Source organism: Periplaneta americana, chromosome 7, assembly GCF_040183065.1.
Source record: "Periplaneta americana isolate PAMFEO1 chromosome 7, P.americana_PAMFEO1_priV1, whole genome shotgun sequence".
Classification (NCBI taxonomy): Eukaryota; Metazoa; Arthropoda; class Insecta; order Blattodea; family Blattidae; genus Periplaneta; species Periplaneta americana.
The window spans coordinates 8,550,236-8,576,464 of record NC_091123.1 but is presented as its reverse complement, the minus strand read 5'-3'; the positions used below and the strand labels follow the sequence as shown (position 1 = coordinate 8,576,464).

At 35.7% G+C, this 26,229-nt stretch overlaps 2 protein-coding genes across 2 annotated transcripts in view; one reads left to right on the top strand and one right to left on the bottom strand.

Annotated features, from left to right (window-relative positions):
- Positions 1–495: 495 nt before the first annotated feature.
- On the bottom strand, positions 496–24,791 carry Cog6 (conserved oligomeric Golgi complex subunit 6). Its single transcript, XM_069830236.1, has 11 exons — positions 24,655–24,791; positions 24,099–24,485; positions 22,606–22,769; positions 18,358–18,589; positions 17,049–17,173; positions 16,221–16,441; positions 14,380–14,540; positions 12,641–12,871; positions 10,300–10,461; positions 7,629–7,790; positions 496–6,002 (listed from the first exon to the last, which is right to left on the bottom strand). The coding sequence occupies exons 2-11, from the start codon at positions 24,342–24,344 to the stop codon at positions 5,772–5,774; spliced, it is 1,935 nt and encodes a 644-aa protein (XP_069686337.1). The 5' UTR covers positions 24,345–24,485; positions 24,655–24,791; the 3' UTR covers positions 496–5,771.
- The window catches only part of LOC138702872 (uncharacterized), a 19,345-nt gene continuing 17,853 nt past the window's right edge, over positions 24,738–26,229 (top strand). The window contains exon 1 of the mRNA XM_069830237.1: positions 24,738–24,987. Within this exon, the coding sequence (XP_069686338.1) occupies positions 24,738–24,987 (250 nt within the window). The remainder of the gene's footprint in view (positions 24,988–26,229) is intronic.

Below are 26,229 nucleotides of genomic sequence, written 5' to 3'. Positions count from 1 at the left end.
AAAACAAGGACTGAATAGACTACAGTGGACCTTATGTTGTCAGCAAACAGTTTGATGCATTAAGAAGATTGATTGATTGACAACAATGTGAAATTCTACGGAAACAATCTACTCACACAAGGCAAAGAAATGAATAAGTAAATTTCATCACCTATATCGTCGTTGTTCCTGCAATAACTCCTATGTGCAAAATACGACATTTTTCAGTAGAAGAAAAAAACACACATGGCAGTAGTGCATAGGAGATTGTGAATTCTTACATTTTTTAAAGAAATAAATATAATTACATACAGGAGATTTTATTATTTTCTGTATCACTATTTAAGTTATTTAATAGAGCAAAAATCTGAAAATCGATAAATATGTCACATAGGAGTTATTCCCGGAATAAGATGATATCACAAATCTTCCCTGGTAACGGTATATATTTTACAAAAGCCATAAAACAGGTTTCTGCTGATAAAAATATCAGGAATTGGTTCAATAACATTACTGTTCACTGAAACGGAGAAATTTTATTAATTATCAATAGTAAAATTGATTCACAATTTGTACTGGCCAACAAAATCATTTTACAGATTATTTACAGACTGACAATGACAACATATTGTGAAACTAGCACCGAAACTGGGGAGAAAAAAAAAGATAAAACTCTCAGCCATTTTTTGGACAGTTTTAAATAACATACTACACTTACAAATCATTTGACAGTAGGGCTGTCAGCAATATTCACATGATGAAAAATAAAATTTGCTGATTCAAAATTACAGTAGTTGGACTGATAATGAAGGAAATGGCATATCACAAGGAAACATAATAAACAGAAATAATACTAATACAATCAAACCTCCATATAACTAAGATCAATATAATGATAAATCCACATTAAACGATATTTTTCTATGGTCTCAGCAAATTTCCTACATAAATAACGTTAAATATCTCTCACTATAGCGAAGAAGCAATTTTAGACACGTCCTTTTTTCGTAAGTCAGCAGCTTGGTCTTGCAGATGGTAGTAGGTAAAAGGCTCTTGACCCGAGAGTGGGAATTTCTATGAAGGATGGACATGTAACCAGTTTTCCTAGTTATTTTCCACTGTACAGGTCACGAGGTGGGAGTAAGTAGGCATAGCGATGGCTTCTGCTAAATGGAAGCCAATAAGTTTGGAAACTAAATTGGCTGCATTTAAAGATTTAGATGAAGTAATGAAACAGACAGCAGTTTCACAAAAATAAGAATTTTCACAATCTACATTGGTTACTTTTCTTAAAAAAAAAAATGAGTAAAATTTTATGAGCAGCAAATTTGATCTAGCACGAAAACGACTGCAGACAGCAGTTCCAGATGATGTAGACAGTGCTGCAATAAAATTGTTCAATGAAATGAGGACTCAAAGTGTTCCTATAGGCGGTCCTATGATCTCCAAAAAGTCCTTCATTTTGCAGTCTACTCAGCAATTCAAACTTCAAAACTAGCAATGGCTGGCTACAGCACCTCAAGGACAGGCATGGCATTGTCTACAAAGTAGTTGTTGTTGTTTTCTAATGCCAGGCGTTTGACAATAAAGTCATTTGACCTCTTGCACTCCAATATTTTTCAAAGATATTAACATGGCCAGCCACTGATGCACAGATTTTGAGGTGTTCCGAATCCATTTCTTGGTTTGAGTTGCACAATGGACAATTATCTACAAAGTGGTGGCTGAGGAAGAGAAGTCTGCTCCCAATGATGAAGCTGATTCGTGGCATGAAAATCAAATGAAAATCGTTCTCGAAAAGTATAGCCCTGAAGCAGTAGCAGCCGGTGATCGAAATCCTCGGTGAGGCCAGATGCAACTAGTTTAAGTGCTTCCGATAGGAAATGTTTGTTTATGATATTAATTATTATTGTTATTATATTATTAATATCATTATTACTGTATTATTATTATTATTATTATTATTACTATTATTAGTCTATTCTTATTATTATCAATGAAAAATAATAATTTCACTCACCAAATAAGCTGTTATGCTGCGAGTTTCAGTGATTGTTTCAGTGTGATGAAGCAACCCATATTATGTGTTGAAATTCCCCTTTCTTTCTTTTCCTTTTTATTTTTTTCCTTTGACAGCAATAAACAAGGCCAAGAGAAGTTTATTTTGCCTCACATTACCACATAACCATTTATGTTGCCCATACCAGGATGCAATAGAAACTCGCGTTTTAAGATTATGTGTCAGAAAAATTATCAGCGATGTCGTAGGTATCTCGGTAGTCTCTCTCTTTATTTAAAACTTCCTTTCTTTCAGTATTATTTCTTCTCGATAAAGGACACTCTGACAATGAATTAACTTCTCCAGCATTATTTCTCTCTTTTGTTTCTGTTTATATTTTCCCAAAATACATAACAACATTGGCCCAGATTCACTACTGTACTACCAAGTACAATAGTAGAACACCCTCGCTTATGTCATAAACTGAGACATAAGGGGAGAGAATAGTGTGGGTCTCTGCCTGCCAAAGAGCTGGAATTTTGTTATTTATGGCCTATTTAGGAAGACAAGTCACCATTGCCATTCCCACCCCACTCTACCCTTGAGGCCGGCCCATGGATGGGACGAGTGAAACCTGACCAGGCCAGCCGAATTGTGCCTCAGCTACAACGTTTTAAGCATAAACTCAAAGCCCGCGAAAGGACATGAAATGCATTAAGCCAGACCCGGCATAAGCGATCCCGGCCTCAGGAACAAATTTTACTGCAAAACAGTTCTATATACATCAAAGTTTTCAAATGCTTCTACAGCGATACATGCTTCATTCAACTAACTAATATATTATATAAAAACACAAAATTTGATTTCAGTTAAGCCAAGTGACTGAGGCCCGGCCTCACTTGCCTCAGTCAATCAGCCGCCACTTCCCTGAAGACATCTTTAATGACAACAAAACGGGATTGTTTCTCGAAATGATGTCAGAAAAAAGAATGGCTTATAAGGGTGCAAAATGCAAGGAGGAAATCAATCAAACATGCGTCTTACAGAGCAAAAAGTAAAGAAAATTTTCAGATTTCTTTCAAAAATAGATTTATGCAGTAATACTGTACTGTATTAAATCTACTTCTGCAGTATGTAAGTACATAAATTTATGATTTATTATATTTAGTTCCTTTACATGTTATCTCCTAGTATTATCCTGTAGGTTAAACAGTACTCTGCTTGCATTTTTTATCCTGTGTGATAAATCACAGACTCTCAATGTAACAATAACCCTGATATAAAAATACAACCTGCTAGGACCCGCAAATATCGTTATATGGAGGTTTGACTGTATATATAATAAATTAATTAAAACAAAAATATATGTGCTCTATGGACTAGTCAGAGGCGTCATTTCAGTTTTTGCTTGGATGGGAGCAAGAGGAGTATCTACTCCTCTTGGATGGGAGGGAGCAAGATTTGTTAGGGGAAGACCTTATAGTGTATCATTATCGTGGGTTGTACTTCCTTCGTATTTCTTCTGAAATTTCCATACCATGAACTTGACCGCTGTGGTTAAATTGATAATAAAAAAAAAAAAGATTTAAACATGTGATTGTCTATGCAGCTAAATTGTATAAATTAGTGTACCTAAAATTTCCCATTTCATTTTCCCAAATTCTATTGCAGGCAGAGACTAAACATTTCCTTTCCCATGGTTGAAGCCATGCAGCAAAATTTTAATTTTAGTAAATAATACTATCCGTAAAATCTACTCCTAAATGTAAATCAGCTCGTTTTATTTCACCTGTGCGTGTCTTTTTTAATGATTTATGGAAGTAGCTCAGACATACTGTCTCTAAAATCTTTAAACAGATCGTTAGTTATTACAGCCTGATGACACTCTCCAGCTGAATACATACCCTAACATTCGTAAGCAGTATATAATAACCTCACCAATTCCGAAATTAATTATGCAGTGGATTGAAACACCATATTTGCTGTGCATTCCTAATGGGACAAAGCATTGTCGGATGATATGCCATTGCCACAAAAAATTTCCTGAATTATTAGTCCCAACAAATCTCGTCCTTTATTTCTTAACAGTTTATAAAAGTGGAATGTTTTAATATTAAAGGTATACTTCTTCCATTTTTCTTTTTTTAGTAATACTATTCATTTATACTTGTTTTTTTGAAAGATGGGACATGACAGTTATGCGGCCGAGCTTGGAACTACAGTGCCATGTTGCCAATATGGACTACCATGCTGCCAGCTGATGGAAGCTAGCAAGTGACGTTAAAACATTCATTGACAATTGACGCAAAGGTAAGAAAACAATACAAAAATCGACAGAGAATCAAAGATGAAACGTGCCATTGTGTGCACAATAAATGTTGGCAAGAGAGCTATTAAGCACTCGCCATGTGGAAACTAAGTTTGGCAACTCGACTCTTGTTACCATAGCAACAGGCCTACCATGCTATGTGACATTCAGTTGTTTTTCCGATCGCAACGCTCCTGTCATGTCCCATCTTTCAAAAAAACAAGTATAGGAATATAATATAATGATTACTTTCACGTGTTAATACTGAACTAAATTTATAAATAATTAGTTGACTAGTTTCAGCTTGGGAACTGTCTTCAGAACTGGTGAGGTCCTTGCATCTTCCGGTGTCTTCATTTGGTTTGCTGGGGGTGCATTTGTGTTGTGTATTGCAGAGTCAAATAGTGTGTTCTGAAATTCAGTTGTGTATTGAGAATTTATTGAGGGTGTGTTTTTGTGTATCTGCATATTTCATATTGTTCTAGTGTGTTTAGTTTCTGGTTTTTCGGTTGGTTATGTAGAATTTACATGTCTGTGTCTATGTTGCTGTAGGTGTGTTGGCGTTTGTGATGTGTTTTGCATATGTGGGAGTGTTGTATGATTTGGTTATGGCTGTGATGTGTTCTTTGTAATAACGTGTTTGAAATGACCTGCCTGTCTGTCCGATGTAGAAGTTGTTGCAGCTATTTCATGTGAGTTTGTATCACCATATATTATATTCCTAAGTGATATAGTGTTAAAAGTTGTGTAATCAAGATGTATAATACTATTCAATTATATTTCTTTTATCTTAAACTTGGAAGGGGTAACTGCCTTATTATACCCCCCAAAATAACGCCTCTAGTACTAGTTACTAAAGCCCAATTCCCATGGTGCTTGTTTCGTTGCTTGATTCCTTGCTGGCAAGCAAGCTTGGTGCTCTGATGGCTCCTGCATTTGTTACTATGCTGGTTACTGTTCACATGCAGCTGGCTCTTTTCACAATTGAAATTGGTAAATCATCTGCTGTTTCATCTGTTGCTAATACTCATGATCAAAAAGAAACTAAACTATGAGTGGAAAACAACTGAAGTCCCACATTAACAATAGTAAATGTCATAATAAAATAACTAAAGTAGAAGTGTAAAACGGCTAAAGTCCAATATTTAATTGCTGTTTCTTAGAAACTAAGGACTACAAAAAAAAAAAAAAAATTAGTTGGAAAACGACGAACATGGCAACATGGTTTCAGCAGTGATAATATATCATCATCTTTGGTTCCATCCTACAAGCCAACACGAAAAATAGCAAGCAACCTAATCTCGAAATCCAGCAAGCTAGTCATCAAAGTAACCACCAGGGAGCATTATTTCCAGCAAGCATGCAGAGCAGCTGTCAGTGCTCCCAACTTGGAATCCATCACAGAAACAAGCACCATAGTAATCTGGCTTAAGTTCAAACTGCTATTTGAATTTAAGCATAACGTTGTTATATATTCTGGCAACTTCATACAATCAGAAGCTTGAGGACTTGGTCAGGTGTGCGTGGCATCAGACTTGCTGGATTTTGGTACAAATTTTCTGGGTCGTGCACGGCTTCATACAACTGCTTGTATATGGCACCAATCACTTCAAATGCCCGACGCTGAACAGTTGAGCGATGAGTACTACTGAGAAGCAAGTTGATTTGTGGCAGCACTAACATGTCTGGCATCACCAGGAAGCCATCCAGTTTGCTCTGCAATTCACAAAATACACATCAATCAATAGCACAGGAATCTTCTGTCACTTCATGGGCAGATTCAGCTGCCTTTTAAAGTCATACCATACTCAGCAATTAGTATTTGTCGACAAATTGGAATACACACTAGACTGAATTAAATTGGTCCGGAATACATTAGATTGCATTGTACTAGAATATCTTAGATTAGACAATACTGTATTAGACTGAACTAGATTAGATTTAATTTAATCTTTCTCAGGATAGGGACCGATGGTGGGCTTATGTGAGGGCGGCAATGAACCTCCAGGTTCTCTAAAAGTCATAAGTAAGAAAGATTAGATTTAATCTAATCTTTCTTACTTATGACTTTTAGAGAACCTGTTTTATGTGTACAACTGTAGCGCTGTAGAGGGAGTAGTTTTTACTCCTCCTGTTACGAGTCTTAATATATTATTTTGTGTTTGTTCCAATTTATTTTGTTTTGTTTTTTTTTTTTTTTTACCGTGACTATTGCCTCATTGCCATATTTAATAGCTGATTTGATATATGTTCTGTATGTTTTGTTCAAGGTATCTTGAGAACTATCCCATGTCATCCCGCTCAGACGTTTTATCAGCGATGCTTTTTTATTTGCTTTATTTATTACATTTTCTATGTGGTGGTTCCAGTTTAATTTATTGTCTAACTGAACTCCTAGATATCTAGTGCTTTCAGATTTCTGCAATTTTTTATTTTGTATGTTTAAATTGAAATCTTCATTTTTGTGTCTCATGGAGAAAAATCGATAGTTTTAGTTGCATATTATTTTCTTCTCTATCCGATTTTGGAGTATTTTGAGGGCTTTGTTCATTTTATATGATAAAAATGTTATTGCATCCATTAAACCACTGAGGATAGATGACCATACCTTGCACAAGATGATTATTATTTTTATTATCATTATTAACAATAAAAGAAATGATGCAATAGTGGTAGAGGAAAATAGAAGCACTCTGCGCAAACTTGCTCTCGCACCATTGTTGTTTGTTCACCACAAATTCAATTTGGACTCACTGGATTGGAAACAAGCTCTCTCATGTAGAAAGCTAAAGAAGAGTCAAGCAGATTTAGCTGTTACACAGATTTCACACCTACTGGGATTGCTAACTGAGAAGTGAGGCAGGAAGCTGCCATTTTTAAATTGGGCAAGTAACTTGTGTTAACTCCACAAACTTCTGTTATATGCTATATACTAAATGTGCCATTATAACAAAATTCCAATGTTATGTGCCGATATTTGGTGATTATTAATTATGCACAAACAGCTATTACATGAGTAATCCATACTTTCTTCTCTGCTCAACAAATGACAGAACAGCTAATTCACGACCTCAATCTCTAACACTTCTGAGATAGACAGTTTGGAAACAGCAGTAGCAAGATGGCGGCATCTCTAAACAAGTGTATCAGTATTCTTTAAATAACCTATAAAATTATTTTCCAATTAACTGGCAAAATCAGTTATCCAACACTGACTTTGTCTCATAGTTGCTACATATGAGGGATTTATTAAAGTCGTGTACATGCTATCAAATGATACCACATGAATTGGGTTTACAGTGGGATCATGGATTTGTTACTACCACAGCCACAGATACAAACCAGAAAGTTTTTGAGGCTGGAGGGCTCCATGCCTGGGATGGAGGACAGTGAACCCCTGCCCTGCTCCTGCAGGATGGTGTAGATGGGCCCGAGATTCAGGTTGGCCACCAACGAACTAGCTTGCTCTGACGTCAGAGTGTCCAACTGGGCATCAGACTGAGCCTTTCAACAAAGAAAAATAAAATGACAACATCAATAAATTGTTTGGATTGCATTCAAGGAGTACTGATTATTCAATCTATTTTAAGTAAGGAGCAAATAATTGCACGATATCCAATAAAATAATCAGACTGAGATACTGTGAGTCTAACTGCATCTTTAAAGTAACATTAGTTTTGAAGTAAGAAGGATAAGAAAATAATTTTATTTAATCTAATGGCAGATTAAAACTAAATAAAGAAGAAAAAACATTATTCCGTACTTCCATCATTTTCGATCTAGCCTCCCAGTATCTTAATAGGTCTGAGGAACTCCACAAAGCTGGGCATCTCCGGAGGTGTTCTTTGTCCATAACCTCAGATGAGTTACAAAGGATGCAAACTGGACATCACAATTCCAAAGCAATAGAGATGTTGTCCAAGACAGTCATGATCAACCAGTATTGAGATGGAAAAGGTGTGTGTTTAATGCTCAGAATTTAACAATAACGTTATCTTCCTTCTTGCTTCCCAATATTTGGACGTAAGATCCACAAAAGTCTCTCAAGAGATTCGCAATTTGCCAGGTATTCCATGTCCATATCCTTTTCCTTTATGCATAATAAGCATTTAGGAGAAGTCAATATGGTGATTCGATGAAGATGTTTACTGAGGCAATCGTGACCAGTAACTAATCTGAGCATGGCCACAGCAGATTTTCAAGATAGATCAGAAATTAAGTTTAAATCTTTCAATGAATTTTTCCCTGACGGAAAAGGGTAAGTGGTGTTTTGAATTGATGCCTTCCATTGTTTTTCCTTGGTTCTGTCTTACAGATAGAAAAATAATTGAAGAAAGACATTAAGGAGAGCAGTAAAGACAAAAAACGAAAGAAAAGACGGAACACAAACAAAGAAATGACAAGAAAAGAGATGGAAGACATAAGGAAATAGGGGAAGAAACACACAGAGCGAGGTAAAAAGAAAAAATGAATAAAAGATATGTATAGATTAGAAGAAAAAAACAGAGGAAGTTAGAAAGAAATAGAGATTTAATGAAAGAAAGAAAAATGGACAAAAAAAAAATAGGGAGAGAAAGAAGCCAAAAATGAGAAATCAAATAAAATGAGGAAGAAAAAATACAAGTGGACAGAAATAGAGAAAAAAGTCTGTAAGGAATATATAATGGGAAAGAGGAAATAAAAAATGAAAGAAAGAATGACAGAGAAACAGAATCAATCAATCAATCTTCTTAATATACCCAGCTGTTTGCTGACAACTTAAAGTCCACTACAGTCCACTGTAGTCTATTCAGTTTTTGTTTTTCATGAGAAATGAGGGGTATTTTGATCGGTGTTCATTATAGATGCCTGTTGCTAGTAGCCAGAGTTGGGGTGTATTCAATATATACTGCAGAGCTGTGTCTTCTGCAACTGGTACTGATGATTTTAATTTACTTCTTTTGTGGTTTATGGATGGACAGTATAGAAGAATGTGTTCCAGATCTTCAAAATGATTATTACACCACAGACAATTAGTATTATCAGAAAGGTGAAATCGGTGTAGGTACAATTGTGTGACAATGTGACCTGTTCTGGCTCTTGTTAAAAATGTCTGAACATGTCAGGGCAAGTTTTTGTACAGAGAAACAGAATGAAGAAATAAAAAATTAAGAAAGAAAGAAAACAGAAAATAGTAAGAAAGGAAGAAAAAGGAAAGCATAAAAAAAGACTGTACTTGCTACTGTTACTGAGGAATGATGTTGATGCATACCGTGCAGAAATGGAAAAACTCCGAGAAAAACCCTGAACGCATCACCAGCCACTGATTGAACAATGCTATGGAATGATAATGGGATGGGGACTTCGAAATGATGTTGATGCCAAAGTTGAGGAAACAGGAGTGCTCCGAGGAAAACCTTGGGCACATTGCCAGCTCATGATTGGGGAATGCTGTAGAATAATTGGAGAGAGATTGGTTGGAAGGATGTTGATGACTAATATAGACAAAAGGAGAGCAACGAGAAAATCCCCAACTGCGACCTTGTCCACCACAAGTATCACTACGAATTTTTTAATGGGAAATCCCAAGTCTCACTAAATATGGAATCCAGTCCTTCACAGAAACAAGAATGGAAAGAAGAAATAAGAGAACGAAACGAAAGAATGGAAGAAAAACAGAATGAGACAAAGAACAAAGGTAAAAGGGAAGGAACGTGAAGAAAACAGAAAGAAAGAGAAACTGTAAACCAGAAAGGAATGAAGAAAAAATGTGAGCAAGAAATAATGAAAGGATATCTGTAAAAAGGACGAAGGAAAGATACAGAAAAAAATAAAAGTAAAAACAAAGAATCTGAGAAAATAGGAAGTCACTAATGGAACTAATGTGCAAGGGGGCAGAAAGTCACTACTGATTCCCACCGATGGTTCATGAAAACTTCTTTCTAAAAGTTTTCCACTATGTTTAACACATACTTCACTAAGAAAATTTATATCTTTCTAAACTGAGAGCATGAATTGGATTCTGCCTGCATACCTGAAGCCTTTCCAAACGATCATCCATGAACTCATACAAGGATAGCGTGGACTGCATCTGGTACATGCAGTTAAGCAGGTAGACAGCCATGTCTGTAGTTGGCAGCCTTGTTGCACTCTCATTCACTGCTTGCAAAAGGGGGTCGACGATGCTGGCCACAATCTGGCAACAAAGCATAAATATTTTCTACTTTACAACAAGCATTCATTTATACTTTGATCACTGCTAAAAGAAAGGTTTTAATAGTTGCTGTGAAGGTGATGAAAAAAGGTGAAAAAGAGAAAGTTCAACTTATTATCATTATTATTACTATTACAACTTTCACGATGAAAACTACTTCTCTTAAATTTCACTATAATTTAAATTAATCAAATTAACAGAACAGACAGCATCAAAACGTCCTGGAGTATTCTTTGACAGTAAACTTTAAGCGTTGATCTATCACAGTGCAGCACTAGTTGTCACAGTGCACATACAAAATGTTTCTTTTGGTGCTCAAATCCACAGTGCAGGAACAAGTGTGAACATTGTACACGAACTCTTAAATTGGTGGATACAACAATCTTGTGCACACGTCCTGTTCACGCACTCCAGTTCAGTTTTTGTTACTGCAGTGAAAACATTTTGTGTGCAGTCTTCATTCATTGAAGTACATTCTTCCAATCAGTTGTAAATAAACATTATTTTTTTTATTAGGTTATTTTACGATGCTTTATCAACATCTCAGGTTATTTAGCGTCTGAATGAGATGAAGGTTATAATGCTGGTGAAATGAGTCCTGGGTCTAACACCGAAAGTTACCCAACATTTGCTCATATTGGGTTGAAGGAAAACCCCGGAAAAAATCTCAACCAGGTAACTTGCCCCGACCGGGAATCGAACCCAGGTCACCTGGTTTCGCAGCCAGACATGCCAGCCATTACTCCACAGATGTGGACTAATAAACATTATTAGCTGGGTCACTGATTAAGACGAAACTGCTTTCTGAAGGATGCACTGTAAGGAATGGTGAATGGGAGAAAATTTCGGGCAGAAGAAGATATCAGATGATAGACGACATTAAGCTATATGGAGTAGGTTATTTTACGACGCTTTGTCAACAGCTTAGGTTATTTAGCGTCTGAATGAGATGAAGGTGATAATGCCGGTGAAATGAGTCTGAGGCCCAGCACCAATAGTTACCCAGCATTTGCTCGTAATGGGTTGAGGGAAAACCCCGGAAAAAAACCTCAACGAGGTAAGTTGCCCCAACTGGGAATCAGACTCGGGCCACCTGGTTTCGCGGCCAGATGTGCTAACCATTACTTCACAGGTGTGGACTTAAGCTATATGGATCATATGCGGTGTCTAAGAGGAAAGTGGAAAATAGGAAAGATTGGAGAATGCCGAGTTTGCAGTGAAAGACCTGTCCTTGGGCAGAAACAATGAATCAATCCCCAATTCTCCTTGTTCTCCTCGATTTTCCCTCTCTTCTTGCATTCCATTTGGTCTCCTCCTATTCTCCTAGTCCTTGTTTACACTTGCTCCCCTTGTTCTCTTTGTAGTCTCCTTGTATTCCTCTTGTTCTCCTTCTGTTTTCCGTCTTCGCCTTGTTCTCCTTGTATTTCCATTGATCTCTTTGTGTTCCCCTTTCGTTCCCCTTCTTCACCTTGTGTTCCCATTATTCTCCTTGTGTTTTCCTTGTTCTCTTGATACTCCCCTTGTGTTTTTTCCATCTTCACCATGTTCTCCTTGTATTTCCCGTGTTATCTTTGTATTCTTATTTTTCTCCTTGTGTTTCCTTTGTTCTGTTCGTATTCCCTCCTTGTTCTCATCTTCCTCCAGGTCAATCACATAGTCACACTATCTAGACACGTGACATCCTGCTAACATGTCCAATCTCCTCTCATTTTCTCCTGGATACCCATTCTCTTATCCCTTCAATGTTATATTGCTCTCTGACTTCTACCCACCCTGAGAACACTTTGAGGAAGACATAGTTCTACGTTAAAAATTATTATTATTACTATTATAGAAATGAATGAAGATCACTTCAAGACCTGTGAAGCATTAAGATCAGAAGAAACTACAGTTCAAAAGTATTGGAAAGCATGACTGCTAATGGCTTCATTGCCAGATGCAAAGCACTAGACAACAACAACAACTATTATTGAAATCTGGAAAAATATTTAGCTGAAGATAGGCAGGTATGGCATTTGGCAATGAAATGGCAGCTTTTCGCTGCATAAATCTGAATTATTATTATGCTGAATTGATTACACCTCGGTGTCCTGTTGCAGAGTTTACTCTCTTATCAAGTGAAGTAGAAAGAACACAGCAGTACAGTAGCAGGATTCATCACCTTGACGAGGTCCTGTTGTCTCCCCTCTGCCACACTTCCAACAGACAGCACCTCGCGCAGCAGGTTCAGCAGCTGGGAGACACCAGGGGAAGGCGACAAGTCCGAGGGAGGAGTCTCTATGCGTTCATTCAGTTGCTGCCTCACTTGACTCTGCAGGGCGAGCAGGAAGGTCTGCTGGCTCAGCTCCTGCAGTTCCTCCAGTGTCGTCTGCAGGAGACTACCTGGAACCACCTGCAACTCATTTCACCGTGCATTCTGAGTGGGAAGGGAAACACAGTAAATCGCCACATTATGTTTATCCAAAGACACAACTAAATTATTTACCTAAATATAAAACTAACGTATTTTTTTCACTCACCTACATACCTTTTCTTTCTTTACAAAACCTCCACTGTTAAATAGGAGTTTTGTAGATGGTTCTTTAACAATGTTCAGAGCTGGATATCTATGGAGATTGCGATAATCATGAAAAGTCAGATATTATACAACTCATTTTATTAATATTCAGGAATTAAGAGGTTATAATTGTCTATAGCTTTTAACAGAAAAAGGAGCATCTTCTGCAGGTCTCTGCAGAAAGAACTAAAGAAGAGACTATCAGACAATAATAGAGATAACTGAATAAAATTTTTGGGCATATTCTGACATTATACATGAATAATTCTGTAAGAGAAAATTGTCAAATTGCAAATTAAAGAATAAGTTAAAATAGATGTGCAATTTTTCCTTAAGTTCATAAAAATTCAAAATAAAAATAAAAATATCTAAATTAAAATTTCTAAAAATCATCAAAGAAAACTGATTAGCAGACTTGTAGCTTTCGTTTAAGACAAGATTTGTGATTCTGTGATACTCTTGAGAGCAGATATATCATTTTTTTTATAATACTGAATTTTTTGCAATTTTTATGTCTGTGACTGTACCATAAAGGGCAAAAGTGAAAATGTTGATTTAAAAGGCTTCATACATTGATATGAAACTATGTTAGGAAAATAGAGGCTCTACTTAATATCTTCTTCCTATTCTTCTTCCAACTGAAATCTTCTAATTCATTTGGAAATTAATTTAAAATAATACGAGAAAAGAGATTTCTTGTAGGTCCTTTTCCTTGACACATGTGTATTGCAAGATTTTTTGGAAGATCATTATTTAAATAAATCTGTTTTTAATTTTAAATATTAGATAAATTTGTATAAGTAAAAATTTCTCCTATAAGAAAGTTTGAACATCACTACCAAGGCAGTATGTAGGCATTTTGTTTCAATGTAAACAGTCATTGTTGTTTCTGGTAATATAATTTGTATTAAACTGATCAATATATGAGTTTAATTTGAAGTTTTGTAATCATTTAATGATTATGGCAAAAGAATTGGTAGAGAATCTAGTGAATGAAGAGATTGAAGAAGCATAGAAGATAGGCTGCGCTAAGTTAATACTGGAAAAATCTGAAAGAAGATATGAAAATGTGTATTTTTCTAAATAAAGGTTCCAATTGTTCCTATTTACCACACTAGTGCGGTAAGTAATTATAACAGCACTGATTTCTTTTGTTTCTATAGCAACATGCAGTAATGTCAACTTACAAAGCATGTAAACAACAATGGTAAGTAGGAAGAAAAGGCATCATCGTCCAAAAAAGGCATTTCGCCAAAAATTTGGGCTCTACTTATAACAATATTTCACTGTTCTTACAAGAAACGAAATAACTTACGTTCCTGAACTGTAAGCCATTTACATACCTGTCCTATCACTTGGTGATAGAAGCGAACCAAGTTGGTGACTGAGTACAGCACCGTGGCCCCTGCATCTGTCGCCATTATGTGCTCCACTCGCACTTTCAGAGGATGACACACCCCTTCAGTGATGTTGGACAGAGTTTGCTGGATCTGATCGCTAACATCTACAAAACAAACAGCAACTGTTACAGATGCATCTTTTGGACAATTATTATAAAAATGTGTTACAGATATAAATAACTTTCTCTTCTTATGTTCCACAATAATTCAGTTCCTTCATCATGTGAATGACACCACTGTTTAGGACTCCACCATAGCCAGTTCTAAGCCTAGATGAGAAATGAGGAAGGGGAGGAGTAACACCTGGTTAGAAAATCTTAGTTCAGTTGGCCTGGCTGATAGTATCTTGTAAGGGCTCTTGCCTAGGCGCTTCACAAAATATTGTTTTTGTGTTTGTGGGACAGCCGTGCTACAGGAAAACATTATGTGGGACAAGTGGCAGGAATATGTTCCGGGGGAAAGTAATGTAAAAAAAAAACACTATTGGTTCAGCCTGATAAGATTCTTCTTACTCCCTTACACATAAAACTTGGGCTAATAAAGAATTTTGTTAAGACACTCAAAAAGGACGGTAGTGGATTTTCATATTTACAAGGCAAGCTTCCACAGTTAACATATGTAAAGTTGAAAGAAGAGATTTTTATTGGACCTCAAATCAGAAAACTCATGGAGAATGAAATGTTAGAAAAAAATTACAAACGGTTCATTTCATTTAAAAGGGTTGTATGTGGTTTTCTCGGAAACACAAAAGAAGAAAACTACAAAACTTTGGTGTCAAATTTGTTGAAATGCTACTAAAACATGGGTTGTTGAATGGCTTAGAAAATCCATTTTCTGGAAAATCTGAGTGATGATAGGGGAACGATTTCATCAAGACATTTCCATTGCAGAGAAAAGGTATCAAGGTTGTAAGGATCCAGTAATGATGGGAGATTACTCTTGGTTTCTTGTGAGGGAGAGCAGGCAGGAGTGCAAGAGAAAATCACATATGTACTACTAAACACTTTTAAGCAAAGTTATAGGTATGTTCCCTTAAAATATGGCTCAAATATTATTGCATGCATATAAAACTACATTTGTAAATTAATCTTAACCTAGCATCAATACATCATTATATCATAAGAATTAATCTAACATTTTTTTTTTTTGAAACCGCGTATGTGAGATTCTAAATGTGTTTATATCTTTTTAATCTGACATGATAGTATATTTCTATGGCGATTTTCAAAATCAGCGAAACTTGTTCATTATGAATCACCTATTTTTATCGTGGAGGTATGACAAAATTATCCGCTATTGTAATCAATCTTCTTCATGTATCCAGCTGTTTGCTGACATCCGCTATTGTAAGACAAAACACAAAAGCATTCTGCGATAATTATGACAGTGATAATGCGTGGAGTGAAATAAGTAAATTAATGGAAGCATCAGATAAAAATTTTAATCCAAAGAAGTGCAAAAGAAGGGAATTTTGTTTCATCTCTCAGAAGATAATGAAATAAAGTGGAAAATTCTCCATGTGTATATCAAGTTAAAAATCCCATGAATTGAGTATTTCCTTTTCTTGTTTTGAATATCTGTTTCTTCTTTTTCTCTTCATATAACTATTTTAAAGCTATTATGAGTTTCATTTTAAACTGTAACACGAATCGGTTCGATTCCATTCCACTACAGTAGATGTGAGTGGCTGCAGACATTTCGATCCAATTCTGCTAAGTGAGAGCAGGCCTTCAGAGTGCCCTCTATATATTCACACTTGTTATTAGAGAAACTGATACTGTGACCTGTCTTGTCGCAGCCCTTGAGCAGTGCCAGCAGATTCTCCTTCTCGCTGGGGATGGTCTGGTGCAACCAGGCCAGCATGTCGCCCACATAGCGCTTTGGGTCATGTGCGTGCATCTCGATGGGTTTCGGAGTGCCGCCTGGACCACCCTGGGTAAGGGCGTCAATGAATGCTCTCACCAGCACTGACCGTCGAGCAGTGCAGTACTCATCCAGAACATACCTGCAAAACATGCATCAAGGAACTCAATATTCGTGTGCTAAAATCGCAACATAAATACCGTATATACAAATAATCCACGCACCCTAAATTTTAGGAGGGGAAGGGATATAAAAAATTCGCTGTAATACTTTTCTCAGAAAAAATAATTTTCCCCTAAATGTTAACACTGTTTTACCCAATAAGTACTAGCCATACAATTCTGAATTCTATTCATCATTAGAGAAAATGATAAATGATTTATCCCTCTGCAGTTTTAAATAAAACGGACAGTTTTCTAGCAAATTTAGTAAAAAAGATTAATACGTATCATTATTTCCTGCCATTAGAAAGTCTGGTATCCATGCTGCAGTGACTAAGGGACGAAATGCTGCTATTCAGACCGAGTGCATGTGTGTATTCGTAGGTAAGTCAGAGATAAGCTGTTGCCAAACTACGCAGACTTTCAGTCCAATTTTCTAATTAACCATGCACTTAATTACAAAACGCATATTTTAATGTATACTATTACTCCCTTAAATCTGTACAATTATACCACTTTCACTCTGTATAAATTAAGTAGGTGTACTCATGAAAATAAACAAAACAGCACACAGATTTCATTACTCACTTGAACAGGACTGGTCTGTCCTGCAGACGAGACATGGCCTGGGTAAGCAGACCGCTTGTCTCTGCAGACTCGATGTTGCGGCAGTGGCTCTGAGTCCAACGGTACAACCGCTCCAATGCAGCCTCCTGAATCGAGAACATAGAGACTTATGTAGCATAATCTCTAAAGCAAAGAGAAAACAGCTGTACTGATCTTTTACACTTAACATCAAAATGGGAGAGTTAATTAAATGGCTCTGAAAATCAGTTTCAGAAGCTTACTCACACAGCCCTTCGGTAGTTTACACATGCGCCAATCAACAAAAGGGACTAAAATTCAGGATTGTACGAAATGATCCATTACCTAACTACTAAACTACAGTAAAAATAAGTTTACAGTGAATTTTTCCCATTATGATAAAAAGGGAAACGAAACAGCAGACTTTTTGGCTAAATTGGGCACTGAAATTTTACAGCCATCTAATAATGCACTAATTAAAATCAAATTCAGATCTGCCTAAAAACAACACAATTTGGATGGGGCAAACGATAAAACCTGGAAAATGTTATTGATTAACCCCGAGATAATCTCTCAAGGGCCACCCTAAATGTGGCGATGTTCAGACTAATAACAGGTCATGACTGTTTGGCAAGCCACCTGCACGGGTGTATTTGTGACGCAAATGAAGAGATGAGCATAGAACACATCGAAAGATGCACAAATTTGCTACAAGAAAAGGACATCATACAAAAATTCTAGAGTGTATGACAATGAACGAATTTTGGTTGTGGTTATAAAGATGTTCATGAGATTTTTATATTTGTGTAGAACAATAACGATGTTGATGAGGTATTTATATTTACAGAACAACAAAATTCTTTTTCTTTTAGTACAATAATAAAGAAGCTCATAATATTTTATATTTTGAGGATAACAACAAAAAGAAAGAAATAGAAAGGGTTAATCTTGTTTTATAATTTGATTAGTGTTTTAAAAAAGGCTCTTATTAATTAACAATAGCAATAGGCTTGTAATTTGAAACCATTTGCTTCCTGGCTCATTTGGAGAAAGTTTTCTTTCTTAATAACAACATAGCATAAAATGGGTGAGATTATGTCAGTTGCATTTTCCTACAGCACACTACAACGAAGTTCCAAAGTTATCAACAGATGTCAATAAGCTTACTAGCATTGTCAAGAATATGAATCTTTGATTATGCACCAGAATTAAGGCACCAAATACAAATTGTAGATAAAGTTCTGTTGGCACAATCTCATCCCATTTTACTGTATGAACAAAGATGTTGTAATAAAGATAAAGTCTTTTGTACCTGATACAGAGCCATCTGCTCCATGATCTCAAGAGCAGCGGTCTGGTGGCCCGACTGCATTAGCATGCGGCCATTGCTGTGGATGCTCTGCACACGCTCCAGCACTGTGAAGAACTCACTAGTAATGGCAGCCTCACGTGAAGAACCTCGCAGCACTGCTTGCTCTGCGGGAGAGAGCTGAAAGCTGCGCAGAAAGCCACCAGCTACTTCCTGCTGCAGGCACAGCTTCTGGCTGCAACATAAAAACAGCTCATCAACAATCTAAAAGTAGTAAATGAAAAGATTACTAAAAAAAAAAAAAAAAAAAAAAAAAAAAAAATTAATAACAAATTTAACATTTATAATATCTACAATATATATCTCTGAAATTAAGAAGTACTTATATGTAATACACTGCAAAAATACAGTCTGATCCCTTTGGCAAGCATAAAATAAAATCACTATAAAAATTATATCAAGAGTGATACAAAAGTTATTTTAATTCCAATGTGATGTTAAACATGGGGGGGTTTTGTATCATTGTTTTTAAGAACAAAAGTCAGCAGAGCCAGCTCCTCTTAGGGCCCCAGTCCTCATTTTTGAGAACGTAAATTACAATATAGTGCAGTATATTTCATATTAAAGTCATTTTTCTTAATGCGTTTCCAATACAAAAAATATATTATGCACTGACGCAATTCTGCGAGAGAATGGACAACTGGGCCCGTAAGAGTCCTCTTTGTACGTTGCTCATTTTAGCACTAAAGGTTTGGCTGTAACACACTAGCAGTTCTTCCCCGTCTCTTTCCCCACCACCCTCACAGTCTTCTAGCATTACCTGGGGCCGGCCCTCCTATTCAATTCTGTCTGTAGTACTGTGTTAAAATTGAAGTTCTATAATACATTAAGTTCAATGTAAAGTGCGCATGAGTGTATGTACAGCATTTAATGTGGATAAGTACGTTTACAAAAGTGTGTATAACATTACACCATTAAGTAAAAGTATTATAAAGTGTGCAAAAGTGTTTGAAAGAATGAATACAGTAGACAGTTTGATTCAAACTCTATTCTCACAGTTAAAATTAGACCTTTTCAGCCTAAAATATTTACATAAAGATTAATTTTTGGTCCTACAGAATTTATCTGTTATGGTAACAATGGTTATCAAAGGAGAAAAATTCACTCTGGCACCAGAAATTGAACCTGGGCCCTTGGTTCTACATACCAAGTGCTCTAACCTCTGAGAGAGCACTTGGTACATACAACCAAGGACCCGGGTTCGATCCCTGATGCCAGAGCAAATTTTTCTCCTTTAATAACCATTGTTACTAAAAATAATGGTTTGAAAAGAAGGAATGGTTAACGGCATGTGAGAAACGAAAATCGTTACATTGTTTCTGTCTGGTTTTTGGGGGCGAAACTCTGTAGACTAATACGGGGTGTACGGATTTAAAGCATTTTTGTCTGAGAGAGTAAAATCACATGAAAATTCTACAACACATTAATGACGCTATAGCATATAAAACTTTAGGTGTTGTGTCAATTCAAAAGAAGCGTGTGACATCATAACACGTCAAATAAGAGACAGATCCCAAACTTCGGGAATTTTTTTCTGCATTTTCGATAGTTTATCCCACAAAAATTTCCTATTTATTGTGATAATTTCCTTGAGTCATTGCTTCAAACAATTATTACGCAATACAAAATGTTGAATAAGGAAATACTCAGAAATGAACTAATAATGACCTTATCTACCTCTAGTGCGTTAATGTTATTACTCCATGAAAATGACCTTACAGATACACTGCAGAAAGTAACAAAGTTGTTAGATATAGTTCTTGTGACCCTGTGGCTACTGCCAAATCAGAGCGTTGTTTCGGCACCCTTAAGTGCATAAATTTTTTTTGAGAAACACTATGACACAAGAAAGATTAAATTCACTAGTTATTTTTTTCTATTCACAAGGACTACAGTCATAAAATAATGAACTACGTATAATTCGAAAGTGATTGATAAATTTGCACATCAGAAGAATAGAAAAGCAGTATAGCTACACAAATAATCGGCCATTGTAAGTTTGTTGATTTGTTCAACTTGATTATTGTTCTATAATTATGCAAGTACTAAGCATTGTGTAGAAATACTTCAATTATTGCATGTTTTATTCTTAAGTATTTTTTTTCTAGTACAACGATAGGTAATATGAACTGATATGTTGACGTAACTATAACGGCATATCAAAAGGCGCCTATAGAGACATACGGTAGGCTATAAGACATAAGTTTATTTTTAATCTGTCCCCACCTAGCCTAGAACTCACGAGCCACCACTGAAAGTCAGATCGTCACTTAGAAACAATTGAATAAAAAAAAATTAAATTATGTTTTACTTAACTATGATATTGCACTCGTAATGGTTTTATCACCCTTTAAAACTGACTGCTCTTGGAACTTAAGATTTATCAGCTAGACCGCACAGGATGAGAATAAAAGAACTGAACAAGCAGGTGATACGATATGTTAGAACAGCAAAAAGGGATTATAAAGAATGGACACTGGGCGAATTTTCCTGTGTTTTGTTTCTCTGTGCGCCAGCGGCTAGTTCCACTTTCAAGCGCTAGAGGTAGTGTAATCGAGCATACGCTAAGATAATAATTGAGAATAGAATTAAGGCACAGGATCCAAACATCGCCTACCTTATTGCATAATCCAGTAACGCTTTGCTTCAAATAAATTCAAGTTAACAGCTTTTCCTTATTTCTCAGTGCAAACTAATTGTAATAATAATATTTTATATTTCAGATATAAATTATATTATAAAATAATATAATACATTATAAAATTAAGTATCGAATTCGTTTAATATTTGTATATAATATAATATAGGTATATGGTTTTACTTCTCGTAAGAGTTTTGTTTTTCCATTTTCAGCGCTATCAAATCATTACATATTTTAATTGTTGTTGGAGTCAACGTCTGAACTCTCATTATAAAGGAACTCTAGAGTCTAGACATTACAGTTAATGACGGATTTATTATTTTATGGATCCAATTTATTTTATTTGAGTACATAATGTACCTAGATGTATTAATTGTATGTGTTATATTTCCGCTGTGTCGACTGCTAGCTGGTGTGATGTCAGCGCCAACTCTAGGGAGAAAGCAGAATCTGACGCTCTAGCTGGCTTGAAGGTCATTGAAATCGGTCTGGCTACATCAAAGGTACCGACGCGAAGTGTCCATTCTTTATAATCCCTATTTGCTGGTTAGAATCACTAAGACTAAAAAAAGTGAATGATTTTAAAAATTAATATAGCTTGTACATAACATTCTAGAAGTGAAGGAAATTTATCAATAAAAGTAACACGACATACATCAAATCCTATCATGTATCTACAAGTATGTACCTAATGCTTTCATTTAACAACAAAGTTATTTTCTTTCTTGCTTCCCAATATTTTTAAATTAGTTCATGATTGCGTGAAACATTTATGCCGTTCGTGATTGTTATTGTGATCATGGCTGGGATGTAAGAAAGTTTGGAATATGAAATAAAATATTGATATTTCTTTACATTTCTGGAATGTACACACGAAAATAAATTCAAGTAAGGATCGCGCTGCCACTGCATGAGAGGTCGGCGCATGCGCCACAGCAAACCTATTCCTGTCCTGAGCTCCTCATCTAAGACACGTAATCTACTCAAATATCTACGCAAATACATCTTGTCGCTAACAGTGGTGGTATCTCTCAATAATGTTCAGAACGAAAAAGATAGAGGAAAAAAAAAAAAAAAAAAAACAACAAATTTTTTCTTCTAACGATGCCACAGACCAACATCATGTCCCTATGTTGGCAACAATGTGTTCAGTTAAATTTTATCGTAATCATAATGGCACTGTTCAAAGCTACCGTAGCAAATCCTCCAGTTTAGTGCATGTTAAAAAGTGGGAAGAACACAATGAAAGAATACAACACATGATGTTACGGAAATTAATAATGGAGTAGAAATTTATAAAAAAAAAAAATGAAAAGAATATGCTAAAGTAATGCAATGGAATTTACCAGCAGTAAACCTGTAAATGATATGAAAAAATATTAAAAGTGTACAGACTAAAACTAGCGTTGGTTTAATCACATGAAGGAACCAATTTATTGAAAGAAAGTAAACAGTAGGCCTAAACATTTCACGAGCTTAAACTATTTGTTCAAGGAGAAAAAAAGCCAACAAATATAGAAATTGAGTTTCGATACCAATGTATTAAGTACCTCTCTGCCTGTAGCTTTGTGGTCTGATCAATAAGATGGTGGGTTTGAGTCTTCGTTGCTTGGAGGCGACTGGTCATGTTCTGTACAGAATTGTTCATCTCAGACACGTCATTGTAAATGGCATCCAGAGCTTCTTTCACTTCACGGAAAGCTGACAGAAAATCCTGTGAAATAACATCAAATGACAGTTGCCTCTTATAAACATTTTTTAACTACAACACAAATAATAAAGTCATGTTTAGACATACCAGTATGGGTATAACTGCTATCTGATCTTCAGATTATTCTGTCTGGAAGTTTTACAACCAGGTGTTCAAACCGTTACAGCTGAGATTGGTTTTAATTTTATTACTTTTGTTATTGATAGATATTATTTGTATTTGGTAAACATGTTATGTTGTACGCTGACCGTATTTGTTTTGCTTTGTTATCTTGAATTATATTATTTATGAAGTAATTCTCCAAAAAAGCTACACCAAAGAAGGCACAATTTTCTTTTGTTTCATTGGTTTGTGTGAGATGTAGTGTCATAAATACGTGGTTTTAGTTTGCAGCCACAAACACACTTAAAACATAAATATTTTTGACACATACCTATATTATTCCGATACACTATTGTACTACCCTCAGCCAACTTGTTACAAATGTAACACTCGAGAGGTCCAGGACGCAGTGATAAACTGGTCACTACTCTAGAAATTTGTCCTGAACCTCTCCCAACTCCCATGTTATGTATGTTGGTAATCAGTAACAAGTAGGGGCGGGGGCCTACAACAGTGCATTAGAATAGATAGCTAAGTATCAAACGATTTTTATGTTGAAAGTATTTGTGGCTGGAAACTAAAACCACAAGTTTATCGCTATAAGGTCTTTAGCATACATCTCACAGAAGCCAATGGAGCAAAAAAAACTGTGCCTTCCTACTTGTCATCATATCTAGATTAATATCCAGTGAAGAACAAGAGAATTAATAATCATACACAGTTTTAGTCATCTGCATAAAATGCTGGTGAGTTGGTATTGAAACTAGCGCTGAGATCGTTCCGGTGATTTCGGAAGTGAAAATCCTTGAATTTATAAGGAGTGCGCAGTAAGTTATCACATCGTTGGACTTAGAAATTTTCTTGCGGGACACAAAGTACATTCTTCGGAATATTTTGTGAAGATGCAGTTGATCGTATATGCAAGGCGTATAAGCAGAGTATGAAGGGAATTACCTCAGCGCTAGTTTAGTTTTTGCGGTGCGTGCCAGACAATTTAGTAGTAAATTAAGTCAGTATGTATCACAGATTTATAACGACATTGAAGAATAACAGGACTTCAAACAAAAATTTGTTGACAATTTCTAATTCACGTCAAAACTCAAGTATTTATCACCTTCACCTGTCGTTAAGGACTTTATTGGTGCTAGAAGATGTAAAGCGATGGAAACCCTAACAATCTTTATAATATGTGTAGTGTAACATGTAGGAAGAAATAATATTAAGAAATACCTCATTTATTGCAAGACTCCGTTTCTCTATTTTACTTCTTAAATTTCTTCGTGACTGCAAAGTGTTCTCTGTAAAAAATGTTGAGAGTTCCTTCAGGGCTTCCAAAGTATCCTTATCATTTTCAAGTCTGGTTTCCAAAATCTTATTTAACCTTCTTGTGATGACATTGCCAGCGCCTTTGTCGCCTGTGTCTTGGGCAGCGACATCCATCAGATTATCTTTATTTCTTTCTAACATTTCTAACATAACTTTCTACCACGCCATAGGCCTATCATGAACACTTCGTTTCTTGACATTCATGTAACAGGTACAATGACATGTAAATGTGATTCTCGTCTGATTGCTGATTGTGTCAAGAAACGAGAGAACAGGTGACATCACCTATTGCTGCCAACATAAAAAAATAAACGCATTGTTGAAGTAAGAATAAAATACTTTTACATTAAATTGTAGACATATTAATGAGCTAGCTAACATTTTATAGCACATTAACACTAACAATTTTATAATGTAACGATCCAATTTTTACGAAGTACAATTTATCATACCAACTTACCTTGCTCTTGCAGTCACGTGATGCCGTGTTGTGACAAGGATTCAAAGGAATAGTCGTTCTGAAAGTTGTGTAAAGTGTGATTCATGGAAGAACAAAAATGTGTTCCAAATCCAATTCGCTCATTTGTTATGTTGGACCTGGAAACAACAAGTCTTCCGTATGAAAAACCTGTTAAAATCACAGAAATAGCTTTGGTTGCTGCGATGCGAGAACACATCCTAGGATTTGGCACTAATATTACGAGCGCTACTGCACTTCCCAGGGTATTGTCAAAATTGAACCTTTGCGTTTATCCAAGGAAAGCTATTTCACCATTTGCAACTGAAGTCACAAGTAAGTAAGCAACTAATGTTCAATTTTGAAAATTGAGGTTAAATTTCAATTAACACACCGGAAGTTGGGAGGCAAGACAGAGAGGACGCTATGTTCTGGAGCGATACAGGATTTGTGGAATGGGGAGGCGATAGACGATCCTGATTGGTGCATTCTAGTGTAACGTAATTTAAAGAATAACGCGCGAATGTTGATATTTGATATTACCAGAACTTGCTATTAGCGAATAGGGATTATAAAGAATGGACACTTGGCGTCGGTACCTTTGATGTAGGCAGACTGATTTCAATGACCTTCAAGCCAGCTTAAGCGTGAGATTCTGCTTTCTCCCTAGAGTTGGCTCTGACATCACACCAGCTAGCAGTCGACACAGCGGAAATATAACACATAATTAATACATCTAAGTACATTATGTACTCAAAATAAATTGGATCCATAAAATAATAAATCCGTCATTAACTGTAATGTCTAGACTCTAGAGTTCCTTTATAATGAGAGTTCAGACGTTGACCCCAACAACAATTAAAATATGTAATGATTTGATAGCGCTGAAAATGGAAAAACAAAACTCTTACGAGAAGTAAAACCATATACCTATATTATATTATGTACAAATATTAAACGAATTCGATACTTAACTTTATAATGTATTATATTATTTTATAATATAAGTTATTATATCTGAAATATAAAATATAATTATTACAACTAGTTTGTCACTGAGAAATAAGGAAAAGCTGTTAACTTGAATTTATTTGAAGCAAAGCGTTACTGGATTATGCAATAAGGTAGGCGATGTTTGGATCCTGCGTCTCAACTCTATTCTCAATTATTATCTTAGCGTATGCTCGATTACACTAATCTCTAGCGCTTGAAAGTGGAACTAAACGCTGGCGCACAGAGAAACAAAACACAATGTCAGTGTCGCTCAGTGTCCTTTCTTTATAATCCCTATTTGCTGTTGATATTTTCTGTCGTCATTTTGGCGTATCTGAAAATTTGTAACTCAATTTTTTTAAACTACCTTGTATTGTACGCTTCAAATCTGTCCTATTCTGTTCCTTTTGTTTTGCTTTCTGCATAGTAGTACCTTATTGGAAAAGCAGCAGAATGTTTCAATAAATTTCATTATTATTATTATTATTATTATTATTATTATTATTATTATTATTATTATATCTTACATTTATTTTATTTTTATTATTTTTTTTTTAATTTGGTATGAAGTTAGATTTGTTGTAA